Source organism: Megalobrama amblycephala, linkage group LG1 (assembly GCF_018812025.1).
Source record: "Megalobrama amblycephala isolate DHTTF-2021 linkage group LG1, ASM1881202v1, whole genome shotgun sequence".
NCBI classification, from domain to species: domain Eukaryota; kingdom Metazoa; phylum Chordata; class Actinopteri; order Cypriniformes; family Xenocyprididae; genus Megalobrama; species Megalobrama amblycephala.
This window is the reverse complement of record NC_063044.1, coordinates 59,565,980-59,593,776: the sequence shown is the minus strand read 5'-3', so window position 1 is coordinate 59,593,776 and position 27,797 is coordinate 59,565,980. Positions and strand designations below refer to the sequence as shown.

The following is a 27,797-nucleotide window of genomic DNA, read 5'->3' as shown; positions in this document are numbered from 1 at the left end:
CTCTAATGGTTGGTTAGAGTAAAAAAAGAATCAGACGTCTTCATTTGGAAGGGCACAAATTTATCGCTCATGTGACCTTCAAAATCACTACAGGTTTCTTCAGTACAAATAAAATCCAAAACACATGCATTTATCTCAACCATTCATATACACACTGTAGTACCTCTTCCAATGACTGTCTTCTGCCAACTCAATTATATTACGTGAAACTTTGACTGGGGAAAATAAAATCTCAAGGTAAGTGATGACATTGTCAGAATACGCTTAAATTTCAGTTGTCTGCAATTGAAGTAAAAAAAAACAAAACAAAAACAAACATTATTATTCTGTTCCATCTATATACACATTCACTTTTCTATGAGAGATGGAACCGATGGTACATATCCTCCATTCCAGAGCTATCTCAAATCTTGAAAGAGTGTCACGTGTCTAAGTAGCACATGAATGCTCTTTGACACAGTGGGGAAAAAAACAGGTTGCACACGCAATCGTAGCAATAAAAGAAAATTCAAAGGGGTAAATATAAGATTCTTTTCTCAATTCTGCCATTCATTCTTTCACACTCAAAACCTCAATAGTAATAAATGTGTAGGCTAGCTGACTATTTAAAATGTGCACTCTTCTCAGAAAGGGAGAGAGGAAGAAAGAACACCTATGTAGTGTACTTATATGTACAGGTTGATTATTATGTGTAAGAGAGTGTTGGCGCGCCATCTTTATCTCTCTATCTCGAGTGTATACTTTAGAACGCTTTAAGTATACTTTATGTCTTACCACATTTCTATATTCATACATATTTATAGCAAGACAAGAGAGAGAGACGGGAAGGGGGGGGGTGGAGTACTCAAGTCTACATGATGTCAACACAGAGGGGGAACAGAACAATATAACAAACGACTGTCACTCAATAGCCATGGTGGGCCCAAACACGTGCAAGGGAGGAGATTTTGCAAACTTGTTTGACCAGATGGAGAGAAATAAACAGTCTTTGTCCAATCATGTTGAGGAATGCATTGAGGCAGACTCCCTGTCCTCTTTTTCCTCCTCGTCCATCTTGCGGCCATGCTTTCTAAAATACTTGTACCTCTGGACATAAAGCTTGACCAGGTTATTCACTTTAACTGGGTTGATCTCACCTGTTCGGCTGTGACAAATCTGTGAGGTAAAAACAGAATTAGTTATAAATACACTCTGTCTGGATATTTATTAGAAGCACATTATATGCTACAAATCAGGGTTATCCTAAAGCTATATTTACCTTGTGCACAGCTTTCCTTAAGATATCCTTGTATTCATCTTTGTTGATGTCTTTGCGCTGGTAGTATGGCTTGATGGCCAATTTGACTTCCTCTACTGCCCTCTCCTGGGTGTGCAGCTTCTTCAGATACTAAGCAAAAGTAAGTGATTTAGAATGGAATTGTTACAGATAGGGTTGCAACACTTGGACAAATAAAACCATATTACTTAAATATTTTGATTGCAGCATGATAAACATTTAACTTCTCATATTGCTGTTCTGATTTCCAGGGAAAGAAAACAAAAATACACAAAAATCACAGAAACAGGAAGGAAGAAAACTACAAATTATCAGGCAATATCTGCTGTCTTTAAATTAATAAATCTAATCTAATAAACCTAATTGTCTTTAAATTTAAATTAATTATCTGTGCATTCACATTAAACCTGGTTCATGTCAAATTCAGAGCTCAAACTGTTAAATAAATGTACAATTTACTTCTTGGATTTAATAATTCCACTAAGTCATGCTAGATTTTTTCCCCGAATTAATTGTGCAACCCTAATTATAGGAAATATATAAACATACAGAAAGGAAGGAGTGTTGATACCTTGTCAGGGTCTTTACTTTCATTGTCCCAGCCCGTTTCACTACCCCCTGGTGGCCCTGCCATTCCCGCTGGCAATGGAGGTGGCGGAGTCTGAGCACAGCCTCCTCCCATTGAGAGTCCAGGGTGCAAGTGTGAAGGAGGAGTTTTGGTGCAGCCAACCAATGGAACAGAGCTGTGTAGAATAAACTGTGCAGGAGTGGGTCCTGGGGGTGGAGCATGTGATGGAGGAGGAGGAACTTGAGATGATATAGATGAGGATGATGAAGGAGGGTGTGTCTGTGACTGGTTCTGATTGGCCTGAGAGAGAATCTGTGTAAAATGAAAGAAAAATATCATTATTACACTATCAAATTAAAGTTTGGTAATTAATTGAACTTCACAATCAATAGGTGACTGAAACTATCGATTAACAAGACTTTAGGAATTTGGTAGAACATTGAACATTCAGAAGGAAAAACCCACATAACGACAACATTATATATAGTAATAAAGGCCCAGTCACGTTAAGCTGGGGACACAAACTTGACGACTAGCTGAAATATTCTAAGACTGAACTGAACACACTTACAGACTGTTTCCTTCGACTGGAGCAGATTTGAATCTTTGACAGTCAGAGAAGAGCACAAACATTTGTGACTGAGTCAGACCGCTACACAACACACTGAACGAATGGTGAGTCATGACGGGCATATATCGTGAGATCTTGTACCAAAAAGAACATGGATGTAAAAAAAACAGCTGGCACTATTCATATGCAGTTCCATTTGTACAGAAAAAACCTCCAATGGATTAATAAAGGCCTTTTGAAGCGAAGCAATGCATTTTTATAAGAAAAATATCCATATTTAAAACTTTATAAAATTCAAATAACTAGCTTCCGGTGGACGACCATACGCATATTGCATAAAACGCATTGATTCGCTTCTAAAGGCCTTTATTAACCCACTGGAGCCATATGGATTATTTTGCTTATGGATTGATGCAGTTTTGTTGTTCAATATGCGGCCCCCCCCATTCACAAACCTTGGAGGACTAACAATATTTTTAAAAAATATCTCAGATTGGCACGCTGTGACATTACCCTTTACTCATTACCCCTTGTGACATTAGAGTTCACCAAAATGCTGCGAAACGCAAAACTTCTTCACATGAGCTTGCATTTCCAGTCACCCGAATTTTTAAGAATGGAAGTCAATGGAAAGAAAAGTAGTATGAGCGCAACTTTATAATTTCATAGATTTTACCTGACTTGTGGCCTGGATAAACTCCTGTGCTTTGGCTCTGCTGGCTATATTGGCCTCCTCCATTTTGAAGAGGAGAGCTGTCACTGAAAAGGGATTTAACAGTAGGACATTATGACTTCTAATCAGACTAAAAATTAAAAATGCATGTCAACAGGGAATTACTTAAAATCATGCATTAAACACTCACATGCTAAAACACCTCCAGCAGTGCAGTCCACTCCAGTTTGTAGACTCCAGGGTAAAGGCGGAGCTGAGGGGGGTGGGGGCGGAGGTGGCGGTGGCTTGTTTACTGAAGATGAGGACACTGAAGAAGAAGAGGAGGAAGAAGGGTCATTTGCCAGAGGAGCACTGGAATGAGAGATGGAGGCCGACACCAAAGCTGCTGAAGTGGAGCATGGTGGTGATGCCTTCTGATCATCTGACAGGAGAGCTTTAGCACTGGAAGTGGACTGGGATATGGTATCACCCCTGATCTGTGATGATAGCAGACTGGGAGGGCTGGCAGGGGACTTTGAAGGTGTGAGAGATGAGGCTTTGGACTGACCAGGGCCCTCCTCCAAAAGAAATGAAGGCTCTGGTGTCTTGCAGCTACTATCAACAGTTTGAGAGTCTGGGGATGACTCTCTAGTATCTCGAGACGGAGGCAAAGATAATGGGGGTGTGTGGGGTGGTGACGAGGATGGAGGAAGAATACTTGCTGATGAGGAAGTGGAGGATGATGAAGAGGATGAGGGAGTGGGACCAGGAAGAGCTGAAGGAGGACTGGATGGCTTGGATCCAACCCCGAGCAACGGCTGCATTTCTGTTGATACCCCTTCCCAACCACCACCAACTGTGCTACAATTACTATTAGCGCCTTTAGAATCACTTCCATCCACAGTTAGCCCTTTCTCTCTGGGCTTCTTTCCAGGCCTCCTTCTACGTTTTGCTGCCAGTGAGGAAGTAGGGGAAGAGGCAGATGAGGATGTGGATGTAGCAGAGCTTGGCTTGGCTTTCTTCAACTTCAGTCCACTTGGATTTGTTGATGACGGAGGCCCGAGAATGTTGCGTTGCTTCCCAGTTTTGCTTGGGTCCTTGCCTCTACCTGGAAGAGCCAGTGTCTCTGAGCAGGGCTTAAGAAACGGTGATCGACTCTCATTGTCCCGGCGGAACACCACAGCAATAGACCCACCAACAACTGAGGGCCCTGAAGCTCCACTTACAACACCAGCAGGTCCAAGAAGGTCAAGGCCCAACTTCCCAGAGTTCCCAGTGGTGCTGCTAACACCCTCACGAACCAAGACAGACACTTTTGACTGGAGCTTACCCTTTCTGCTACTGCCACTGAGCTTTTTGGATCTGCCAGAACGCCCGGCATCCTTCTTCCCTACTTTTTCCTTGCCGGTTTTCCTTCCTCGTTTAGTAGTGGATGAGAATGCTGTGGGCTGAAGGGAGGTGGTGTTGCCTGAGGATGCAGAAAGAGGTGGTGAGAGAGATGACAAAAGGTTTTTACTTTTGGCTTTTGGTCTATGAGAAGAAGAGGAGGAGGTGGATTCAGACTGACCAACTGTCTTGCCAGGTCTGGATTTCTTCTTCAGATGATGTCGGCTAGTTTTGGGTGCTCCAGATTTAATTTTGGGACTGGGTAGAGGGGGCTCAGGAGGAGGAGGAAGTAGTGGCGAGTCCTCTAGTGAAGGGTAGTCTGAATCCAGTGCTTCCCCATCCAAAGAGAGCATGTCTACCTCAGGACGGTCAGAGAGATGATCTGATTCATATCCATGATAACGAGGAGATGTTATGGAGGAGGGTCGGGACCTACTCCTGTGCTCCTCGTCCTTTCTCTCATCATCATCTGACCGTCTCCTTCGTTTTTTCTTCCTCTTATGATGTTTGTCAGAGCTCTGGGATCGGCTGTGGGAGCGCCGTTGGCTACAAGGCGGAGAACTTGGGACTGTGGTGGTTGTTGTAGTGGTGGTAACAGTGATGGTACGTTTGATCGCGAAAAGATCAGAGCCATTGAGATCCTGAATTGACGGGGGTACAACAGGCCTACTATCTCTTCTCCTGTCCCTGTCTCGATCTCTAATCATTTCTTTCTCTCTGTCTCTCCTGTCACTGCTTCCTCTACTCCCCTTTGTACTGCCTCTCTCTCTGCTGCTTGACCTCCTGTTATCCTCATCCCTATCTCTCCTTCGTCCATCTCTTCTTCTGGAGTCTCTGTCTCGCTCTCTATCCCTGTCGTCTCGCCACCGGTCTTTATCCCTGTCTCTATCCCTGTCTCTTTCATGGTTCCTTTCTCGCTCTCTCTCCCTTTCTTTATCTCGGTCTCTATCTTTGTGGCGGTCCTCCGAGGGGCTGGACCAAGATCTGCGACTGTGTGCGTGTCGGGAGGCATTCTGGGAGTGGGAGCGGGAAGAAGGTTCTGGAGTGCTCCTGCGTCTCTTTTTCCTCTTGCGACTATCACTTCGGCTGCTTCTCCCTCTCTCCCTATCTTTGCTTTTATTCTCTTTTTCACTTCTCTTTTCATGGTCCCTCTCTTTGCTTTCTCTTTTCCCTTCACCTGACTCCTTTCCCTCTTTCCTTTTTTTCCTCTTTTCCTTCTCTCCTCTTCCCTCTTTCCGCTTGCGTCTATCCCTGTCCTTTGAACTCTTGGAGGATTTGCGACTCCTCCCTTTATCAGTGGATAGAGGTGGAGAATTGGGAAAGGAAGGAGAGGGCAAAGGCAAGACAGGAGCAGGAGGAGGTGATATGGATGCAGAAGAAGGGCATGACCTGAATCTTTCTTTTCGTCTACTCGTCAGTTTTCGTCTCAGATCTCCAACACCCACAGAAGCCAAAGGTTCCCTCTCCCATTCTTCATCAGCACGGACAGATACAAACCCATCACCCTCTAAGACCCGTAAGATCCTCTCTGGTTTTGGGACACCCCCTTGAAGGTAAGAGGGACTGCTCGAGGATGGAAGCAACACCTCCCTCCTTCTCTCAATCACTCGTTCTCTTCCTCTTTCATTGGCCCCTACTATCTCTCCTTCTTCTATCTCAGAGTGCTCAGAGTCTGTACCCCGTTCTCTTTGATTTTTTCCCTGCTCCCTCATTCTGTCTTTGATGGATCGCTTGCTGTTGCGTTCTAAAGGTACATTATTGAACATCGAAGATGGAGCGTCAATTTCTGTTGAATCTGGAGGCCCCCCCTCTGTGCCAGCAGGCGGCCCCATTTCCAATGCTCTTTCAGCTTTTGCAACATTCCCGTCGCTATTAACGCTGCTTCCTCCCTCATCCACACATCTTTTCTCTTCCTCTGTTTCAGAGGCTGGAGAACCTGTCGGTTCAAAAGGATCATACTTATCAACCTCTTCCTCCTCATCTTCAGTGGACGCCCGGTCTCTCTCCCCCTCACCCTCTGTTGGGTGAAAGGGGTCGTATATGTCATTTTCTAAACTCTCCCTCTGTCCATCATTGCATGGATGTGCGAATGATGAAGATGCATGGAGTGAAGGATTAGAAGAAGAAGGTGGGACAGGCATTGATGATGGCACCAAAGTGGACGACGTGGATGACACAAAGTCTCCAGTTCCTTTGCTGCCTCTGCTGTCTCCTGCATGACCTCTGTCTTCATCCTCATGGTAGTTTGTACCCATTCCACCAGGAGATGACGATGAGGGGGAGGAAGAAGGGGAAGAGGGGGAAGAGGGAGCAGATGAAGGAGATGATGGTGAGTTGGAGGGTGATGAGGGGAGAGGGCTTTTGGCCATTTCTATGACCCTCTCAGAGATTTTAAGGGAACAGGGCAGTTGCATCTGTCCCGAGGCTTGAATTACACTTGAGCAGCATCCAGGAAAAGAGCCTGAAGGCAAAGAACTGTCTACAGGCACTGTCTTTTTCCTTAAAGATGCTGGAAAGAGAAAATGTCCTTTCAAAAAAGATCCTATAGAAGACAGAAAATAAAGAAATTAGTTTGATCACACATTACAGTACTATTACATTATCATAAACTACAGACTTAAACTTACCTGGTTTCTGGTAACCAAGGTTTGGGGTAACAGATGTCAACAAAGCAAGAGATGCACCGTCCTCTACTTTCACCTCTGCTGTTAGCTCCACATCAAAGTCACTAAAGGAGAAACAAAACTATTATACAAAAATTTCCTTCATACAAGATTTATAGTTTTTGAATTACATTGTTTAATACAAAACAGGCCCCAACAATAAGTTAATGTTAAGTGTCAAAGCAAAGTGCATTTTTTTTAAACATTACGAGTACAACAATTTAGAGCAAATAACATTTTTATAAATGTAATAACTTTTATACATTTTTGTAATTTGCAACAATATCTTTAACAGCTATAATGCAATTAGAGGAGACTTGACAGGCATAAAACTGGGGATGGGGATTTTTCAAAAATATTTTATTTGAATATTTTGGCTCATAAAAAACATATTGGATTATTCATTTATTTCAATGAAGTTTAACAAGAAGGATGCCATTTTTTAATCAAGTTTGTCACCATTTCTGAACAAGCTAATGATTAGGCTATATACCCAACAAGCTTACAATGTATATCCTGATGTTTTTTTAAATGTTTTTTGTTCCAATCATTGAACAATGTGTAAAAACAAAAAAATGTACAGAACAAAAGAATTTAAGCTTACACAACACAAACGAAATTATCGTACAGAAAAAATAATATCAAATAAGAAAAAATAAGATCAAAATAATAGCGGTAGATGACATTGTGTCATCAAATACAATCAATTTCTTTCCACGCTCCACAAGGTGCTTTTAGTTATAATTAATTTTTATTTTGCATGCTTAGGATTTATCATGGATTCACTGCATTTATGGCCAAAGCAAATGCAACATTTTGTGAAATTTGAATAGTATTTTTTTAAAAGTAATTATTGAAGGTCGAATATTTGACTATTTGTGCACACACCTACATAAAACAAAGTAGTTTAACAAAGTAAAATGTAGTTTAAAGTAAAAAAAAAAATATGACACTCAAATCAACTGAACTGAAGTTCAGAAATGATCAAAAACAAAATCATCTGATCATTCTCCCATGCAATGGCAATAAGCAAGTTTTTTGGCTGAATTTTGAAGTATCTGATATCATTTCTCTGAATTCGTGATGGGAATTCCAGCTCTTTTTAGGGATCCGGATCATTTGGCTCAGCTCAGTAATAAGAGCCGGCTGTTTCAGCACCCAAACGGCTCTTAGTTTTTAAATGAAGAGCATTTCATTTTCAGATTTTTAAATTCAGCAAAATTTAGTAATGTTTGGCCTCTGATTAATATGTATGCATGTATTTCTCTTAAATTATTCAATGTAATTATATTAAACCTTAAAATTTTACATTATGTTTGGTAAAAAAAATACAAATTAAAAATAAAACCACCCTATTAGGCCAAAAATTGTGTATTGAACATTTTATTTATATTGAACTATACAAAATAAAACAATTCCAAGCAAATCACACTTAAAACAACATATAACAAATAAGGTTGTTAAAGTACCCTGCTTAATATGATATTTTTACTTTACAAATTTCATGAGCAGCAGAACTTTTATTATGACACAGTCACCGGCGCTGCTTCCGCTTTTCCGGTCATGAGTATGAGGTAACGCAGCTCTGTTTATCATATTAGATACATTTGAGAGTGTTGAAAATGTTATAATGTTACCCTGTGCATTCGCTCGACGGCTGCTGTGAGACACTGTTGCACACTGCAGTAAACTGATCAATTTTAGAATATCATATGAAATGCTGGATGGCTTGTGTTGATAAATGGCATGCAATTAATTTTAAATCGTATCTATGATGGAGAAAATGCTGTATTACTGTTACTAAAAATAAGGCTGCATCTGATTATGCTGTTAGCTAATTGACAAAATAGTGTTTTTCTCTGAGGCATGGTAAAGCATGGTACTCGCAAAAAATCAAGAAAATTAGATTTAAACAATACAATAATTAGTTTTCTGTCTATAAATATATCAAAACAGATGTTCGCTTGTCTATTAAAACATGTAATATATTAAAGCGTCTTTGGTGTTTCCATGGTTTCTACAAAATAAAACCAGAAACCTAGGCAACGAGGGTATGACACAATTGAGAGGCGACTCCTCACACGTCCCAGAGCCTTGGTTAAAAGTGCAATTTTCTCACGATTTACAAATAGTTGCAAACATCTGGGATGTTGTAAGTACTCAAGTGAACAATATATATATCACTGGCCTAGTGGTTTTTGAATATTTTACTGCAAAATTCTTACATATTGCACCTTTAATAGGCCAGCACTCCTTTATAACAATCAACAAGCACGTCACTGACACAACACTCACACCCCTCTAAGTTAAGCATTTAAAACAATTATTATTTAAATAGAAAAATAAAGTCAAATTTTGGATAGGACATCAATAGCTACTGTTATCAAGCTCGATTTGGAATTTTATGTGCTTAATTAAGCACTTACCAGTCTAGGTACTGAGGTTGTGAGCTGAGCTGAGGCACAAGAAATACAGGCTCAGAGGAAGTAACAACAGAAGCCCCCTACAAGAAAGTAAACAGTTAAGAGGTCAACTCAGGTCACAGGTTTCAAACTGGGTAAATTACAGACAAAGCATGTAACAAGACAACCTAATAACTTACAATTATGCAAAGAGCGTAAATGATTTTACTTTACCAGTTCACTAGGCTCATCCTCTGAGGTCTCCCTATTTCCCTGGAAACATCTTAAGCCAACTGTCCTTCTGTCTGCTTTAGAATCCACTTCCTCCTCTTCATCGGGACATTGTTCAGTCTGTGACTACAAGAAGATGAGACTGAAGACATTCAGTGTATTCAGCAGAGAGCTGTGCATACTAAATCTTCATCTCATCGTCTACAGTATGATCACAGTGAGTGTCCAACACTAACAAGTACAGTTTCATATCGCTTTAAATGACAGTTACCTTGCCTGGCACAACTTCTTTATCCTTTTCAGCCTGTCCATCTGTTCCCATCTACACATAGTAGACAACACACAACACTACTGTTATGAATAACCTAGATCAGCTCTGAGCAATCATAAAGCTGCATCCGTTATGATAATCATACCTGAGGGATGTGATAAAACTACCTGTGCATTTAATCTGTCTTTAACTAGAAGATGACTCAGAGGAACTTGACCACTGAGGAGAAAGCATGATCTGTGTTGACATTCAACATTCAACATTGTGGTTGAGTTCTTGACCCAGTGACAGCACTGATCGTGTGCAGAGGGTGACACTGATTTAAGATGATGCTACAGACGATGCTATCTAGTAACGTTACGTGAGCTCCACTGCAGTGCTTGCCTACCTATGTCCTCACTTGTTAACTGTCATGAGAAAACCCATGGTGAATGCATTTAGTGTTACTAGCTGACTTTCTTATCAAGTCTTCATTCTAAGCAGCCTTCTCGCACTAGCGACAATAATTTATTGCCTACAATTTGTCGTCCACAGGGGTTAGCTGGATGGCTAAGTTAGACAAGCTATAAGAGCTGTTTACCTTCAAAGTGCAGAGATGAGCCGGCTGCTGAATCCCAAAGCTAAAGACCCGCTGAAACCCTCCACAGTGTTTTTGTTCACTTTAAAACGACATGCAGAAGCACGGAACATTTTTCTTTTAGGAACACAATAAGAGGCCCATCCCATCCGATTCCGCCATTTTGCTTCCCCTTCTGTGAAACTGCCGGCATGGGCTTATGGGAAATGATGTTTTTCATCAAAGTACACTACTTCTGTTATGTCTCTGTGATGACGGCGAAATATTCCACAACATGGAAAATCTAGAAAATAATTTAGGGTCAAGGGATTACAGTACATTAACATGTATTGTCATGTAGGCATGCATGGTCCATTTTTGCTGGTCTGATATTATGGTGATTGTTTGAACCTGATGCTCAAGTGATTATGAAATAGTTCTGTTTAGTAGGCCTAAGTAAGTTTAATTAAATTGTATAATTATAGGCCTATCACTCGATTTAAAATGGGTCTTTAAAATGTTGGGAAATTTAGATGTTTCGTGCAACAGACTCTGTTAATGTTTACTAATATTTACATTTAAAACTGCAAGACTCTTTGGAAAATTCAAAAACTTCACATTAAAACCATATCTTGGAATCATTTTATGCATTTATATATATATATATATATATATATATATATATATATATATATATATATGAGAATATATATATGTATATATATATATATATATATATATACTTTTCAAAAACCTTTTGACAAAAAGATTTGTGTGTTTTATTTTTTCATTGTCCCGGCGCCAGACTTTTCCATTACTTTTTATGCCTTTGGCACATGCTTTTATCCAAAGCGAATTACATTACATTTTTATCACTTAATGCAATTCCTGGGAATCAAACCCATGATCTTGGTGTTGCCATCACAATGTTTTTACTGTCTGAGCTACAAGAATGCATTAATGAATATTTTAATGTAATTACATACATGAATAATTAAGTAGTTTTTGTGCTATTTGAGCAAACAACAACAAAAACAGTCTGATTTTTAATGTTTGCAAACTTTTTAATTGAAAACATGGCCATTGCGTGACATTTCGAGTGACCCTTCATTCACTGCTGTATCCATACAAATAGGCCAACCATATCCCAAACCTGCAGTACTTAAATAATGCAAAAAGTTCTTGCCATTACCAGAGCTGGGGGTGATTACTTATGAATTGTAATTGTAGTGCGCAGTTACCGATTACAAATTACATGAAAAAATATGTAATCAGTAATATAATCTCTTAGATTACAATTTTTTTTGTAATGTAATTTGACTACTTTTGGATTACAATTGGATTACTTTTGTGCTAACCCTTATTTGATGTCACATATATTGTAGGATAATCTTGTACTATTGTGACACATACAAAGAAAAAATACATTCCAAAAAGTATATTATATTCACCAACAAGAGCCTCAACAGATTCTTTTTAAACTGCAATGTATGGACAGTTAACACTTCAAAATACTAACACTAATGTACCTGTTAGTGTTTGCTGATAGTAACACTGAATAAAACAAAATCACATCTTATGATTTTAAAACATATTTACTTAAAATTAAGTACATTTAGAAAACAGCAACATTACAAAAACAAATATTGAAAAACATGAAATTTACAGCAATATCACTGCTACATCAAATGTTTCATCTATATTTCATATATTATTATTATTATTTCATATATATAAATATCATCTATATTTCATCTATATTTCCTCCTTACTGCCGGAAAAACTTGACGAATCACGAACGTATAAAAGCGACAGGTTTATTATGAAAAAAATATAAATGTAAAAAAAAATGAAAAATTATGAATGAATTTTGAACAACTTACTGCCATTGTGTAAATAATATCTAATCATAGTAACTGTACTCTAATTACAAGTACTTGATTTTTGGAATCTGATTAATCCAGATTACATGTAATCCGTTACTACCCAGCTCTGGTCATTACTTAGGTGAAGTGTATATGCATCAGATTCTCTATGTGTTACAGTAATTCTCCAGATCATAATAGTCACAGTAGAAATGGCAGCACTGCTCTACAATGCCTCTCTTTGCAACGCTGCTTCTGGCAGTGCCCCTCTCTCCACTCTGAGCAGCCACTCCCGTCTGCCGCAGGAAGGGGGCGCTGTTCCTCATGATGCCTGTTTGAAAGACAGTGTTACAAAGGATTTAAAAGCAGTCATACACACTAGTATTAAATTAAATAAATTAATCAAATAGTTTTATATTTTCTGCAGAACACATACACAAAGTACCTGAATAAATTTTCAATAAATATTATGGCTATACTCTGCTACAGTCACAAGAGAGGGGAGACCAGGGATGGTAAAGGGGGTTCATAATTGTACTGTCACACAAACGTTACACCTGAACGGGTGGCTTTTTACAAGGGTATTCTAATGGTTTAATAATAGTATATATCATAAATGTATTTGTCTATTTGTGACTTAAAGGGATAGTTTACCCAAAAATTAACATTCTTTCATCATTTACCCACCCTCTTGTCATTACAAACCTATATGACTTTATTTCTTTTGTGAAACATAAAGAAGATATTTTGAGATATTTGTTTGTTTTTTTCATACAATGGAAGTCAATGGACTCTAAAACTTTCTGTTTACCCATTTTCCCCCCAAAAAGTTCCACAGAAGAAAGAAACTTAAATGATAGCTTTTTTAATCATATCTGCCTCTTCTCTTCTCTACTATAATTATAGTCTCTTAACACAATTGTAGTCACGTCAAAATTTTAATAAAATAAAATATTGGGACATTGAACGTGTCTCGTTTTTTTACCCAAGAACTTCCCACATGAAAAAAAAATACTAGGCTATAGTAATTTAGTAAATACTATAGTGTTTTTGAACAATACTATAATAAATTATAATGTACTGTATATATATTATAGTATTTACAACACTTTGTTAATGAATGCTACAGCATACTGTAGTATTAACTATAGTGAACTGATCAACTGTAATAAATACTGTAATATACTGTAGCTTTTACTACAGTAAACTGTAGTGTATTGTAGTATAATATACCCTATAGATTAAAGAAAGCTTAGTACAGTATTGGGTAAAGTACTTAAACAAACAAAACGAAAGTGTTTGCCGGCCACACAAACATATATTACTGGTCCTCTCTCGTCCTTCATAGTTGTTATATTATCAGAGCACGGCTCTCGCCCGCCCTGGTCGCCACTATACTGTAGGGGCCTGTCTCGGCGGCCGCAATTACCACAACAAATTCATTCAAGTAGCCTACTTTACTATAGTAGTCAGCTAAAAAGGGCCAAATAAGGTTGTAGCGTCATATCTCTTTAAATTTTTGCAGCCAATCACAATAACTGATCTTGCTTTGTTGCTTCAACACTTGTTGACATGTAACAATAGTTTTGACTGGTCTGAGTTTTTTAAGAGGGGCAGGAATTACCACAACAAATTCATTCAAGCAGAGAGTTACATGAAGCTTGTCAGAGAAATTGTAAGGAAAGTGAGCCTGACATAGTACATTTCATTCATCACTAATAAGGGTACTAAAGCAATTATAAGTACGCTTACCAACAAAGCAAATGTTTATGAACAATGTTCTGACATGCTCTTTCAAATAAAGAAAACTAAAGAAAAAGAAACTTGAAAAAGGCTGGTTAAGCTAAAATGGGCCACAATTTTCAGCTAAAATGGGCTGCATACACACACACACACACACACACACACTTTTACACAGAGGGTGAAAATAGGTTTATAGGCCTAGATGTATCCATACAAAATCTTAACAGTCTTTTTAAAAGAAATGCATTGCAGACAGTATGGCAGGAGGACAAGCAAAAAAAGGAAACAGAGAGATTAGAAGAGAGAAGAGAAAGGGAAAGAAAGGAAGATGTCAGTACAGTACAAGCTACAGGAAATGTTAAAGTGATTTGTTTTTTGTTGTTGTGTTTTTTTGTTTGTTTGTTTTTTTGTCAAAGATGTTCTAACGTTTGACAGATATTTGACAAGCATACACATATACATGCACACAAAAGACACCAGTGCACAAAAACACACACCTGCACAACATGATCACTTCATTTTTAATTACATTTTTTAATGAAATATTCATTCAACTTTCTATTTAATGAAATAAATTGATGGTGTTGCTATGGCACACTCAAGACAATAGTGTCAATTTACTGTTAAAAATAAAATGATTTCAGCCAAAATGACCTGTGTTGATCTCATTTTTTTATATATATATTGGCCCATTTTACCTGAATGTTGTGCCGTGGCTCAAGAAGGGAACTGCTGATACTCTAACTCTCATAATTGTAAAACAATTATACTTTTTCACATTTTAAAAATATATGTATATTTAAGGGACCCATGCTAATTTATAAAAAATATCATTAGATCTCATGCATAGCTTATTTGATGGTATTATAAGGCATTTACCAAAACATGGCCCATTTTAGCTGACTTCACCCTATGGTTCAAAAACACTATTGTATTTACAATAAATGACTATAGTATTTTTCATGTAGGTTCATTTGCACCGATTGGACACTGCTAAATGCACAATTGTAAATGCACTACACAGAAATGCATGCGCAGCAAAACTTACGGAAACCGAAACGCCTGCCAGGCTGGTAGAAGAGACCCTTTTCACCACAGACGAGTAGCAGCGCTTCCACAAGCTGAATCCCGCACAGCCTTCGATTCCCAAACGCGCCACTATGGGTCACCAGAGAGCCGGCACACAGAGACAGCAGGAGCAATCCAGATCTGTGCATTCTCCTTTTGAGGAAACTTAACAGATCACGAAACAAAAAATATCAAGTCCTGTTCTGGTCAGGTTGATTGTGTCCTGTCAGGAATGAATGTGTTTCCCCAGCCCGTCAGTACTGGGGTTATTTTCTCTCCCTCGCTGTTTTTGTCCTGTTTCTCTGTTCTAATGTACTCTGCTTTTTATGAGGGTCCATCAGTGAGCTGTATCAGCCTCAATTAATCACCTTCAATGAGTACCAATAATTACCCCTATCAGCTTACCCCAGTCATCCCAGCCTTTCTCTTTCTGACCCCCACTTTGTTTAATTACCCCTATTAAGCTTTATATAAACCTGTGCTGCTTTCATCCCCCCCTCTCTCTCTCTCCAACCCTCTCTCACTCAATGTTGTCCGAATGCCAGCATAGCTGCTCAAGTTTTTTTCTTCCTATTGTCTGGCTCTATTGGCTTTCCCACTAATTAGCGTTCCTGTATGGAGGACGAAACGAGGATAACTATCGCAGTAAATTGTATTAACATTATTAACAAAGGAAGACATTACAAAACAGCAAACCTTTGTCAACAGACAGGGCCAAATGTATGAGCAGTGAATGAGTGAGAGAGGATGGGTGGGATTAGTTTGGGAAAACTCAAAGCTAAATCTGAGGCCTGTCAGATTACAAACAGAAACCCAGGAAGACAGGTTGTTTGCAGGGAAACTCATCACACATCTTTAAAACCTGTGCTTTTAAAACCACAGAGGGTAAGTGCAGGAAGATGAACGTATATCTAAACATTAAACAAGACTGTATCAGTACTTCCTTATTTTTTTATCTTTACATATGTTATATTTTGGTTGGTGACTATTAGCAATGCCTGTAGACGTGGAGAAGATTATTCAGTTTATCAAACAAGGAGACCAGGACAATGTTCAAATACATCTGGATGATTACAACGCTCAGGTAAATACAACTTCAAGCGAAATGCTGAAATTTAATTAAATATAATAAGATTAATTCTGTCCATCGTTGTGCTAGGCAGAAAAAAAAAAACTGTTTTAGCATCTTCTACAACACTCAGATATTAGCAGTTTCCATGACAACAGAGCTGGGGTAAACCTGAAGGGTGTTTCTCGTTACTTATCCAGTCATTTTACAATGTCTGTGATGCGGTGAAGTTTTAATGTGTCTAGCGTTTGCATTTCCACCGTCTCTCTTATATTTCACCTTTTAATAACCCGTTTGTTCTTCACAGAACTCCAAATGTTTCTTTTTTGATGTGGAAGAAAAGGAGAGAAGAAAGGTAAACTGAAAATCCTAATGTTTGTGTGTTTATCCGTCTGCCCTCAATCTGAGGACACACATGGTGTGGATTAACACAGCTAATAATGTAAATCTCACTCATCCACCTTCACTTATCTTTATCCCTCGCTTCACCCTCATCTCATTCTTTCAGTGCATATGATACTCACAAACATGTTTTTGAATCATATTTCTTCTCTTTTTGCCCAATACTCATGACTCATTCTCCTATATGGATGAACTGAGAACAGCAGAGAGAGCTGGATGAGGTAAATCTTTCACATGACCTACAAAAAAAAAAAAAAAGAGAGAGAGCAGGTATTTGCTGTAGATAAAGAAGGGAGTGAGATGTCTGTGGGGAAGAAAAATGAGAGAGGTGGATAATCTGAAACTAATATACTCGCCGTCTATCTCGCCCTGGGGCACCTGTACATGCCGGCTCCCGGAATGTCGGTGTCGGAAGGGCCTGTTAACTTTTTGAGCTCATTATTTTGTTGTTACTGAGCACCAATTATTGTGCCGTGTGTCAAAAAGATAATGTATTGGTACTCATACATTCACAAAAGCCATTTAGAGCTGTTCATCATGCCTGTGCTCACAAAACAAAGCTTTTATAATCTCTCCTCTGTGTTCGTGGATTCTACCCGTAGCTTTTATTAGTCTTCAATGAACTTCTGTTGTTGATTTCGTAAGAAGCAGGCCAGTGTTTAAATCTGAATCTTGAGCTTGAAGGGCGGTCATTGACTTTATTCTTCCCCTGTCATCTCTCAGTTATTGCAAAAGCTTGTTTAACCCCACTTTCTCTGGTCTCTCGTAAATGTGTTTGTTCTTCTCCACCCAGTTCCGCAGGAATAAAGTGAGAGAGTATATCCCAGACTCTGACTCTGATTTTGACTCTGATGAGAATGAGGATCCAGATCTTGTTCTGCGGAGGGTGAGTCAAGCATAACTTCTTTCATACAATATGACCAAAAGGACATGAACAACCCAGAATCTCATTCATATATTCTAGTTCATTTTCAGAATTGAAAGATTTTCACCCTTTAAATTGATTTAGATCTTAAAGGATTAGTTCACCCAAAAATGAAATTTCTGTTATTAATTATTCACCCTCATGTCGTTCTACACCCGTAAGACCTTCATTCATCTTCACAACACAAATTAAGATATTTTTGTTGAAATCTGATGGCTCAGTGAGGCCTCTATTGACAGCAAGATACACTTTCAGTGCCCAGAAAGCTACTAAAAACATATTTAAAACAGTTCATGTGACTACAGTGGTTCAACTTTAATATTATAAAGTGACGAGAATACGTTTTGTATGGCAAGAAAACAAAATAGCGAATTTATTACACAATATCTAGTGATGGACGATTTCAAAACACTGCTTCATGAAGCTTTACAACTCTTTTGTTTTGAATCAGTGGTTTGGAGCGTGTATCAAACTGCTAAAGTCACGTGATTTCAGTAAACAAGGCTTCGTTACATCATAAGTGTTTCGAAATTTAAGTTGTTAAGTGGCAGTTTGATACATGCTCCAAACCACTGATTCGAAACAAAAGATTCGTAAAGCTTCGAAGCTTCATGAAGCAGTGTTTTGAAATCATCCATCACTAGATATTGTTGAATAAAGTCATTATTTTGTTTTTTTGGCGCACAAAAAGTATTCTCGTCGCTCCATAACATTAAGGTTTTTGAAGATTTTTAAGATTTTATCAAAAATATCTTAATTTGTGTTCCTAAGATGAACAAATGTCTTACAAGTGTGGAGCAACATGAGGGTGAGTAATAAATGACAGAATTTCATTTTTGGGTGAACTAACCCTGGCCACACCTTACAGGAAGTTGAAGAATTGTTCTGTCAATCTATTTATATTCCTTCAAACTTGAAGGCTTTTAAAGGTTTTCTCAAAGATGTTCAGACAAAAAAATGTCTAATTAAGGAAACATTGAGTGCTGCATTTTAAATTTGAACAATAAAAACACATGAATAGTGCAAAATTAATGTATTTTTATATCTTATGTTTACAAAGTCATTAGAATGATCATTATTGATTTATAGTTTTACTAAACATATTTTAACGTGTAAGGGACAATAAAATATTTAGCTGAACTTTCTTTAATTCTGTTTGGAGTTTACTTTTTTGGTCCCATTTTACTAAAAAGCCCCATCAAATACAGCATTAAATACCTTAAACCTTTCAATCATTCTCTTTTCGGTCTCCTCCAGAGACTTGCTGCAGCTCTGATCTGGTTTATCCGCATGCGGCTGCAGCCGGGCGTTTTGAGGGTGTGTTTGCGAACTCTGCGAATCATCTCACGGGACCGAAAGGCCTTGGCACCCCTGATCACGGACTATGCCATTGTAACTCTCGCTCGCCTCGGTGGCATCTCCACCCTGCCTACCTGGCCCGAAGAAGAGGATGCTCAGTGGGGTTCCTCCTACAGCGACGTCACTCCTGAGAATGAGACAGAGACACACCCAGAAAATAATGGCAGCGATGCCCAATGCCCAACATGTTACAGTGAGACAGATGATTCAGTCTGTGCCTCTGCAGCCTGTGCTGAGTCTTCAGTCAGTGAAGGAGAAGTGCAATTCAACCCTGTGAATATAACATCTAACTGTAATACTGGGAGAGAAACACAAAACGACCACCATGAAGAAAGTATAAGGAAAGATGGAGTCTGTGGGGTGTTGACAAGAGGAAAGAGGGATACCAGAGGAGAGAAGGATGAGGAGGGGGAGGAGGGGCATGACGATGGAGAGGTCTGGAGGAGAGAGGCAATGAAGACTCTGTGCAATGTCATCTACAACAGCCCGAAAGCACAAGAGAGAGCCAGCGCCCTGAAGTATAGCTCAAATTTAAGATGTTACATTTGAAATATTTGCCATGTACAATTTCATCATATAATTCAATATCGTGAGCGAAAACTCACTCTGTCTGATTGATTCTTTTGTGCTTTGTTTTCTTCATCAGGTTGCTCCAAGGCCTGTCAGAGAGACTGAAGGAGGGTATACATTCCTCATCACCTCCAAATGGTCAATTTTTTGAACTGCGGCTTCTCTTTCTCTTGACTGCTTTACGGCCTGAACTTAGGATAGAGCTCCGTCAGGTAATACTCACACTAATGATTTGCATATGGAAATATTGTGTTCCCATAAAGCAGGAGTTTTCAAATGTATTCAGGCCAAAGACTCTTTGGTGGAGAGAAAGATAGAGCAGGAACTCCCTGTTAAATTTTGTATACAATTGATTGCTGCACTTTACACTTTTTATCAGTCACTTTGGTACATTTCTCAGATCACAACTGAAATTCTCAAAACTACTTGTTTAAACTCCACGTCATCTAGTCAATTGTGCACATCATAAAAACAAATTTTCTTTCTTTTGAACAAATTTCCAATGCTTTGGTACATTCATGAAATGGATTATGTACAACTACCTGCTGCTTCCTACATTATCAATTGCTTATGTCTGTCATGTTGATTAAAGTATATTATACTGGTTCTCTGTTGTATAAAATATAAAACCGTTGCCATAGTTTACATCAGGAAATACTCTCAGAATGCACTGTTACATTGACAAGCATTTTGACTGTCTTGTTTGTGAACAGTGACACAAGGATAGCACTGATATGCTCATTGACAAATAATTTTGAGAGACGAACTAAGGATTTTGAGCAAGTTTAGGCACTTGCAGGTAATCCATTGTGTGGTGCTGTTTGTACAAATTATTTCACAAAGCATACTGGTTTGCAAATGTTAAGGATGATTCAAGAAATATACCAAAGCGACTGAGAAACACTGTAAACCTGGACTATCAAAATATGTGAATAGTACTATATTATAGTTTTTTTCAGTCGCTTTGGAGCATTTCTTAGCTCATCCTTAAAGGATTAGTCCACTTTTAAATAAACTTTTCCTGATAATTTACTCACCCCCATGTCATCCAACATGTTCATGTCTTTCTTTCTTCAGTCGAAAAGAAATTAAGGTTTTTGATGAAAACATTCCAGGATTATTCTCCTTATAGTGGACTTCAGTGGCCTACAAGCAGTTGAAAGTCAAAATTACAGTTTCAGTGCAGCTTCAAAGGGCTTTAAACAATACCAGACGAGGAATATGGGTCATATCTAGAGAAACGATTGGTCATTTTTGAAAAAATTACAACTGTATATGCTTTATATAAACAAATGATTGCCTTGCACATGCTTCCGCTTTCTGTATTCTTCAAAACGCTTACACTGTTTGTCCTACACCTTCAACTTACGGAAAAAACTAAACTGGTGCCGCGTTTGTTCTGTAAGTTGAATAGGGAAGGTGTAGGAAGTACAGCGTACGTTTTTTTTTTTTTTGTTTTTTTTTTGTTTTGTTTTTTTTTGTTTTTTTTTTGAAGAATGCGGAAAGTGGAAGTACGTTCAAGGCGATATTTTGTGTTTATAAAGTATATACAGTTGTATTTTTTTTTCAAAAATGAGCGATTGGTTTCTCTAGATAAGACCCTTACTTCTCGTCTGGTATCATTTAAAGTCCTTTGAAGCTGCACTGAAACTGTAATTTTGACCTTCAACCATTTGGAGGTCATTGAAGTCCACTATAAGGAGAATAATCCTGGAATGTTTTCATCAAAAACCTTAATTTCTTTTCAACTGAAGAAAGAAGGACATGAACATCTTGGATGACATGGGGGTGAGTAAATTATCAGGAAAAGTTTATTTAAAAGTGGACTAATCCTTTAATATTGCCAAACCATTATGAGCATTTCTCAAAACAATTCATACAAATAGCACCACACAATGGATTATCTGCAAAATCCTTAGTTCATCTCTCAAAAGTATTTAGTTCAATGAACATATCAGTGCCATCAGAATGACAAGTCCTTGTGTCATTGTTCAAACACAAGTCAAAATATTTAGCCACGTTGCAGAGGTGTAAAATGAACATCTCAATATTGCAATAAATCAAGGTCGACACAACAGCCTCTTAAAAGTCTACAAACTCTCATGTCTTATCTTAAAAATTAAATCAAAGTCTACTTGCACTGGATGTGCTGGTTCTGCCTCATCACCGGCTGCAGTCATCTTCTAAATCAAACACCAGCGATTCACAACTACTTGCTAATGCACTCGCATTCATGTGAAGTAGCCTTGTTGACAAGTTTGGGTGAGTAAAGGCAAAACGCACAAGATATCACTTCTTTATAGCATAAACAAACTGCTGCAGAAAAAGCTAGGTGCCATGGAAAATGTAGTGTGTAACTACATTACTCATCACAAATTTATTGGAGTAAAAAATAAATTTACTTGTTCAAAAATGTAGTCAGTTGCTAAAATATTTGATACTCAGTACAACTACAAAGTAGCCAAAAAGATACTTAAGTACAGTAACTACAGTAACTAGTAATTACATTTACTCAAGTACTTTACACCACTGCCCTGTTGTCAATATAACAGTGAACTCTGTCAGTATTTTCAGATGTAAACTTTGGCTACGACTTTGATGACAATGATTGAAAATGCATAAGACTGTACTTTATCTGTATGGCATATATACATTTCAACAGTACAAATTTACATGTTACTCTATGTGGGATATTGATTGCAAGATGGAAGGGATTCACAGTTACACTTTTACTGCTCGTCTGTCAACAAATTTCAGTACAATTGTGATATAAAGAAAAATACTATAGACTATATATAGAATACTATAATACTATACTATAAGACTATATATATAAATATATATATATATATATATATATATATATATATATATATATATATATATATATATATATATATATATATACTGTATATATAGTCATTATGTCTCTATAAAGTATATTTACTGTATAATGTATAATGCAACTGGACTACTGTAATACAACATTACAGTAAGTACACAGTATTACAGTATAGTGAACATTGTCTTAAAACAAGCCTGTTTTGTCTACAAACGTTTGAATGATTGAGGACACTATTGTCCTCCCAAAATTTAGCTGTACCTTTTGACCAGCTTCCGCCATAAGGTCATGATTGAGAACATGGTCCACAATACTGGCCATTATTTCATCAGAAACATCTCTATAATCTTGACCTCTTCAACTGTTTTGCCTCCGTACCCTTCCACCACACTTCCTTACACCTCTTCTAATTCGCGGCTGTTGACCCTGTTTGTTTCTTAGTTGTTCTTCCATTGTCAGAATTTGTATGTAACACTGTGTTGTGCTCTGTCTGTATCTGCTTCCCAAATGAAGCTTCATGAGATGACATCTGAGCTATTTTATAGAACTGGCTGATCATTGGTTGATCTAATGCTTTACATTTCCCTTCATTAGTGAAATTCAGAATTCAGCTCCGCAATTCATCACTTCAGGATGCAAGGTCTAATAAAAATGTGTAGAAAATATGGTCGACAGTTTATGACAACTAGTTCATCCATTTTGCTTGTAATGACTTATGCAAGGAACTAATGCATACTGTAGATGTTTCGAGGGGTAAGACTATTCAACAGGAAACCATATAATATGTTTTGATAAACATAACATAAGCAATTGATAATGTAGGAAACAGCAGACAGCTGGACATAATCAACTGCATGACTGTACAAAAGCATTTGCTCAAAAGAAAAGAAATGTGCACTAGTGACTAGATGATGTGGAGGTTGAATAAGGTTATGAATATGGTTACAAAGTCAATAAAATTATCACTATTGATTTTCAATTTTACTAAACTTTTAATGTTTAATGTAAGTTTAGCTTTTAAACTTTTTTTTTTTAAAAGTTTACTTATATTTTTGTCAAACGTCAAAAAAAAATTGTACTAAAACAATACTTATCAGATCACATAAAAGTGTTATGAGAACACAAACTGTCCTTATAGTTTGATTTTCATATCTGTGGGCATTTCAGAAGCTCATTCTGTGTCTTCTCTTTCTGTCAGGAGCGCGGCATGTCCATGCTGACTGCAGCTCTGGAGCAGTGTTTAGAAGTGTGCTGGGGTGAAACGCATGAGGTGCTGACTGACCTGACAGCACCCCCTGTGTGTAAGGAGGTGTCTCAACGTGCCCTTGAGATTCTGAAGATCCTATTCAACATTACCTATAATGTGCACAGACAGGAAGTCGACGAGGTAAATGCTGTTTATTTTCCCTTTGGCATTTCTTTGCCCATAAAAAAGCCACATCTGGGTCATTTCAACTTTTGAACTCTATATTTTACTTATTTAAATAATGGCCAGAAAAATACAGGATTATTAACAAGACTAACATAAAGAGCTAAATCATTGGGATTGAGAGTTAGTTGTGCAGTTTTATTTTTTTAAAACCATTTTCTGAAATTTTGATATTACCCTTTAATGAACATACAGATTTATGTAATTTTATCAAACAGGATGGAATGAGACAAACTAACTAATAGCACAAAACTTCACATAATTCATCAAATCCATTGTTAATACTCACTGATTGTGTGCTCCAGCCATATATATGTATATATAGGTGCCTCATTCGTGGCTGTTTCTATGGCCCACTATACATAAGCCATCTGCCATATTGAAATGGTCAAACCACTGGTCCGTGAACATTCGAGAGCAAATTGACTGAGTGTCTGCAACCGTAATTAGACATATGTATGAATATCTATATCTGCAGTAGACTTCAGCAGTCTAATATAATATAACATGGTCATGAATTAATAAGTCAAGGAAACAAATTCTTAATTTGTGGCCACAATATCTATTTTACTTCTGCATGTATGCAGCTCCACAGGGAAGATGATCACAGGAATTTATTTTTGAAAAATGAGAGAGAAAAAAAATATCCCTATTGTGATATTGTACAAAAAGAAAACTAACTACTATGATTTTCATCTTTAAAGATTGAAAGTTGAGTAATTTGTACAACCTAATAAGACATATACGATGAGGGCATGATAATGTACACCATAACAGGATGGCCCATCTGTTGAAGAATTTATTTTACTGTCAACATTTTGTTTCTCCTTCTCCTGCCACAGGAGGCTGCAGCTTTGTATCGTCACCTAGCTGCAGTCCTGCGTCACTGTCTGCTCGTGAACTGTGAGGGAGAGGAAAGAAAAGAGGAGCTGCAAGGGTGAGAGTGAGAATCAAACCAGTGTGATGAAGTCTTGAGAGGTCTCATCCTATTGATCTCTATAACTCTTTTGTGCTGGCTGTCCACAGACACACGGTAAATGTGCTCTCAGCACTTCCTCTGCAATGCCTGGATGTTCTGCTGTCCGTTCGCCTATCCGAAGGTTCAAAGGAGTCTGGCGGAGTCAACATGGACTGCGTCCACACTTTGCTGCTCTTCATGGAAAAGAGACTGGACAGAGTGAGAAAGAGCGCTCTGAACGAACTGTATAGTGTTCCTGTATCTCAGGACGTGGCACTTGTAATGCCAAGGTTAGGGGTTTCCAATGAATGTATAGACTGGGGTTCAGTTTCCAAAACATACAAAATATCCATGTTAAAGGGATAGCTCACCCAAAAATTCAAATTCTGTCATCATTTACTCGCCCTCATGTCATTCCAAACCCATGACTTTTTCTTCTATGGAACATAAAGTAAGATATTTTGAGAAATCTTTTTTGTCCATACAATGAAAGTCAATATCCTATTTTGTGTTACGGGTTTGGAACGAGAGGAAGTTAATGAAGACAGAATTTGAACGATCTCTTTAACATTACAGAGGTTTACCCTATCTGGAGATAAAACATTTTGCATTTGTACAATTTTTTTTATGATAAATGTTACATCTTCAAATGTGAATTATACAGGGCCATAAACCGAAGGAAAAGTTGACTCCAGTCTTAAACCTGTTGACGGAGAGCAGCAAAGCACACAGGGAAACTAGGCACTATCTCAGACAGCAGGTACAATACTCACCTCCAAATTCTTTTTAAAAAACATTTCAGTGTTAAGTGTTGAACTTTATAACCATGATACATTAAAGCTGGCATATCCTTCTTATTCTCATGGCTATGTACCAGTAGCCTAATCCTGTGTTGTGTTTGAGCAGATCCTTCCTCCTCTGAGAGACGTTGAGCTGAGGCCTGAGCAGGGGAACACACTGAGGAGCAGACTAGTGCGACTAATGACCCACGTCGACACTGATATCAAACAATGTGCAGCTGAGCTTCTTTTTGTGCTCTGTAAAGAAAATGGTACATAAATGCATCTTCTGAACCATGTAAAGTGAACTGATATCTATACATGATGATATATACCATGGTACTGAATGATTATTATATTCGTGCATCATTTTATGAACATGCCATAATATGGAGCACTGCAGTGATGATATTTTTGTAGGCCAACACAGAGTTTAGCATCACCGTGCTGATTTCACCAAGTGCAATATGTTCCAAGATCAATATTCCAATCAACCAATCAGATTTGAGTGACAAGTTTACAGTTTGTGTCAAGTTTAGGGTTAGGTGCTTCTACATCAGTGTTATTCACCCATCATTTCCCTCTGATTTTAAGGGATAATTAGGTTAGGTTTAGGGGTAGGGGTATGGTTATGATTACATTTTCAGACAGGAATGTTGTTCCAGGATCAACAAAATATGTTGACCCAGGAATGCGTCTAACTCTGCAAAATCAGGGCGTTCCTGGTCCCCTCAAGAAAAAGCCAATTGGATTTTTCCATTGGCTTTCGGATTACTGCAGAAAATCAGCTCTGTGACCAACAAAATTTGATTCTTACACTTGTTCATCATGATAATCTTCACAAATGAACACAACTTTTAAGAAATATCTTGTGCTTGTGTTAACCACAGACCTTATTTCAGGCATTTAACCAAAAATCCATTGACTTGGGGCTTGGCTTACAAAAATAAGTCATCCCTGCACACCTTTCTGTGACATTTAAATGATTGCTGACTATATAATATTCATAATCTCTTTCTCTCTCAGTGAGCAGGTTTGTGAAGTACACCGGTTACGGTAATGCAGCGGGGCTGCTGGCGGCACGGGGTCTTTTGGACGGTCGTGGCACTTCTCCTCAACCACAGTACTCCAGTGACTCTGACTCAGACACGGAGGAGTACAGACAGGCCAAGGACAGGATTAACCTTGTGACGGGACGGGTGGAGGAGGAACAGCCTGATCCAATGGAAGGGATGACTGAAGAAGAGAAAGAGGCAGAGGCGCTCAATCTCATAAATATGTTCAACAGGCTGTCACGGTATGTGTGTGGATTCCTCCATGTGATAAAATCATCACTGATTTTATTTTCAAAAACTTGTGTAGTGGATAGGTAGTCCCCTTAAAATATATAGCACCCTTAAAATTCACAGTTTTTTTACTCCTCCATCATTTGTGTCCTCTTACCACACCCGTTCAGGGACAAGATCATTCAGCCAGTGGGAGTGACCATGGACGGCAAACTGGCGCCGCTCAGTGGCCAGATGAGGCACAGCGCCGTGCAGGAGGAGGATGAAGAAGAAGAGGAGGAGGATGAGGAGGAAGATGATAGTGAGACAGATCAGTAATGAAGGAGCTGATTATTAATGAGAGACAGGTGCAAGATATTTTATACTAATGACTGATATAGCAATAAAATAATAGTGCAACTAAAAATTCAATAACTTATAATAAGGAAATAAGTTATGTTCATTTAATCAGTTGTTAGAAACAAGGGACATAAAAGCAAATGATATTGAGAAAGAAAAAAGAATAAACAAAGCTCAGTATGATGTGTAAAGAGAGAGAAAAATATTTTACATTATAATGTGCACAAAATAGGAGAATATGTAATAACTATGTAATAACTCTTGTGAGTCACAATATGTACTAGAAACAGTAAAATAGGAAGCTATTAAGAGGCAAAGGAGAAAGAAAGAGACAAAGAGAGACAGCCGTCACACCAAAGACAGACAAACACTCCTGGAAAATGCTGCTGGTGTTGCCATGGTTATGTTACCATGGTAACAACAGGAAATGCAGTTCTACGGATTCTTTTTTTTTGCGCTTTAGCTGGAGTGGAATGTTTACCTTGAAGAGAAGCACTGAGGCTGGATCTAACGCTCTATATGCTGCCACCGAGAACGCTGAATAAAAATAATGTCATTATTTAAATCCTCAGAGAATTGTTTTCATT

General features: G+C 38.1%; 3 protein-coding genes across 6 annotated transcripts; 1 reads left to right on the top strand and 2 right to left on the bottom strand.

Annotated features, from left to right (window-relative positions):
* Positions 1-39: 39 nt before the first annotated feature.
* On the bottom strand, positions 40-10,796 carry scaf1 (SR-related CTD-associated factor 1). 3 transcript variants are annotated; one of them, XM_048205685.1, is made up of 11 exons: positions 10,601-10,796; positions 10,021-10,071; positions 9,753-9,875; positions 9,543-9,619; positions 7,081-7,181; positions 4,635-6,995; positions 3,279-4,535; positions 3,092-3,174; positions 1,848-2,156; positions 1,259-1,387; positions 40-1,155 (listed from the first exon to the last, which is right to left on the bottom strand). In XM_048205685.1, the coding sequence occupies exons 2-11, from the start codon at positions 10,069-10,071 to the stop codon at positions 997-999; spliced, it is 4,650 nt and encodes a 1,549-aa protein (XP_048061642.1). In that variant the 5' UTR covers positions 10,601-10,796; the 3' UTR covers positions 40-996. The 3 variants fall into 3 exon arrangements, with proteins under 3 accessions (XP_048061642.1, XP_048061634.1, XP_048061625.1); XM_048205677.1 differs by having other exon boundaries at positions 3,279-6,995; positions 10,021-10,097; XM_048205668.1 differs by having other exon boundaries at positions 3,279-6,995.
* Positions 9,871-27,775, top strand: si:ch211-195b15.7 (synembryn-A). Of its 2 annotated transcripts, XM_048205728.1 has the most exons (14): positions 15,457-16,137; positions 16,245-16,336; positions 16,629-16,676; positions 16,927-16,944; positions 17,517-17,609; positions 18,906-19,525; positions 19,654-19,789; positions 23,618-23,806; positions 24,691-24,785; positions 24,875-25,025; positions 25,471-25,566; positions 25,713-25,857; positions 26,612-26,882; positions 27,042-27,775. In XM_048205728.1, the coding sequence occupies exons 2-14, from the start codon at positions 16,247-16,249 to the stop codon at positions 27,187-27,189; spliced, it is 2,100 nt and encodes a 699-aa protein (XP_048061685.1). In that variant the 5' UTR covers positions 15,457-16,137; positions 16,245-16,246; the 3' UTR covers positions 27,190-27,775. The 2 variants fall into 2 exon arrangements, with proteins under 2 accessions (XP_048061695.1, XP_048061685.1); XM_048205738.1 differs by lacking the exons at positions 15,457-16,137; positions 16,245-16,336 and adding an exon at positions 9,871-9,966.
* Positions 12,120-17,521, bottom strand: LOC125277562 (insulin). Its single transcript, XM_048206030.1, has 3 exons — positions 16,846-17,521; positions 15,233-15,417; positions 12,120-12,772 (listed from the first exon to the last, which is right to left on the bottom strand). The coding sequence occupies exons 1-3, from the start codon at positions 16,890-16,892 to the stop codon at positions 12,609-12,611; spliced, it is 396 nt and encodes a 131-aa protein (XP_048061987.1). The 5' UTR covers positions 16,893-17,521; the 3' UTR covers positions 12,120-12,608.
* Positions 27,776-27,797: the final 22 nt, after the last annotated feature.

Excerpts from the sequence above, each read along its gene's own strand:
- si:ch211-195b15.7 (XM_048205728.1), top strand. The coding sequence starts at position 16,247 with ATGCCTGTAGACGTGGAGAAGATTATTCAGTTTATCAAACAAGGAGAC. Across the intron at positions 19,790-23,617 it reads TTAGGATAGAGCTCCGTCAG|GAGCGCGGCATGTCCATGCT; the intron begins GTAATACTCACA and ends TCTTTCTGTCAG. Across the intron at positions 26,883-27,041 it reads ATGTTCAACAGGCTGTCACG|GGACAAGATCATTCAGCCAG; the intron begins GTATGTGTGTGG and ends ACACCCGTTCAG.
- scaf1 (XM_048205677.1), bottom strand. The coding sequence starts at position 10,071 with ATGGGAACAGATGGACAGGCTGAAAAGGATAAAGAAGTTGTGCCAGGC. Across the intron at positions 9,876-10,020 it reads AAGAAGTTGTGCCAGGCAAG|TCACAGACTGAACAATGTCC; the intron begins GTAACTGTCATT and ends ATCTTCTTGTAG. Across the intron at positions 2,157-3,091 it reads TTATCCAGGCCACAAGTCAG|ATTCTCTCTCAGGCCAATCA; the intron begins GTAAAATCTATG and ends CATTTTACACAG.
- LOC125277562 (XM_048206030.1), bottom strand. The coding sequence starts at position 16,892 with ATGAGTATTGGGCAAAAAGAGAAGAAATATGATTCAAAAACATGTTT. Across the intron at positions 15,418-16,845 it reads TATGATTCAAAAACATGTTT|TTTCCTCAAAAGGAGAATGC; the intron begins GTGAGTATCATA and ends TGATCTGTTAAG. Across the intron at positions 12,773-15,232 it reads TGGCAGGCGTTTCGGTTTCC|GCATCATGAGGAACAGCGCC; the intron begins GTAAGTTTTGCT and ends TCTTTCAAACAG.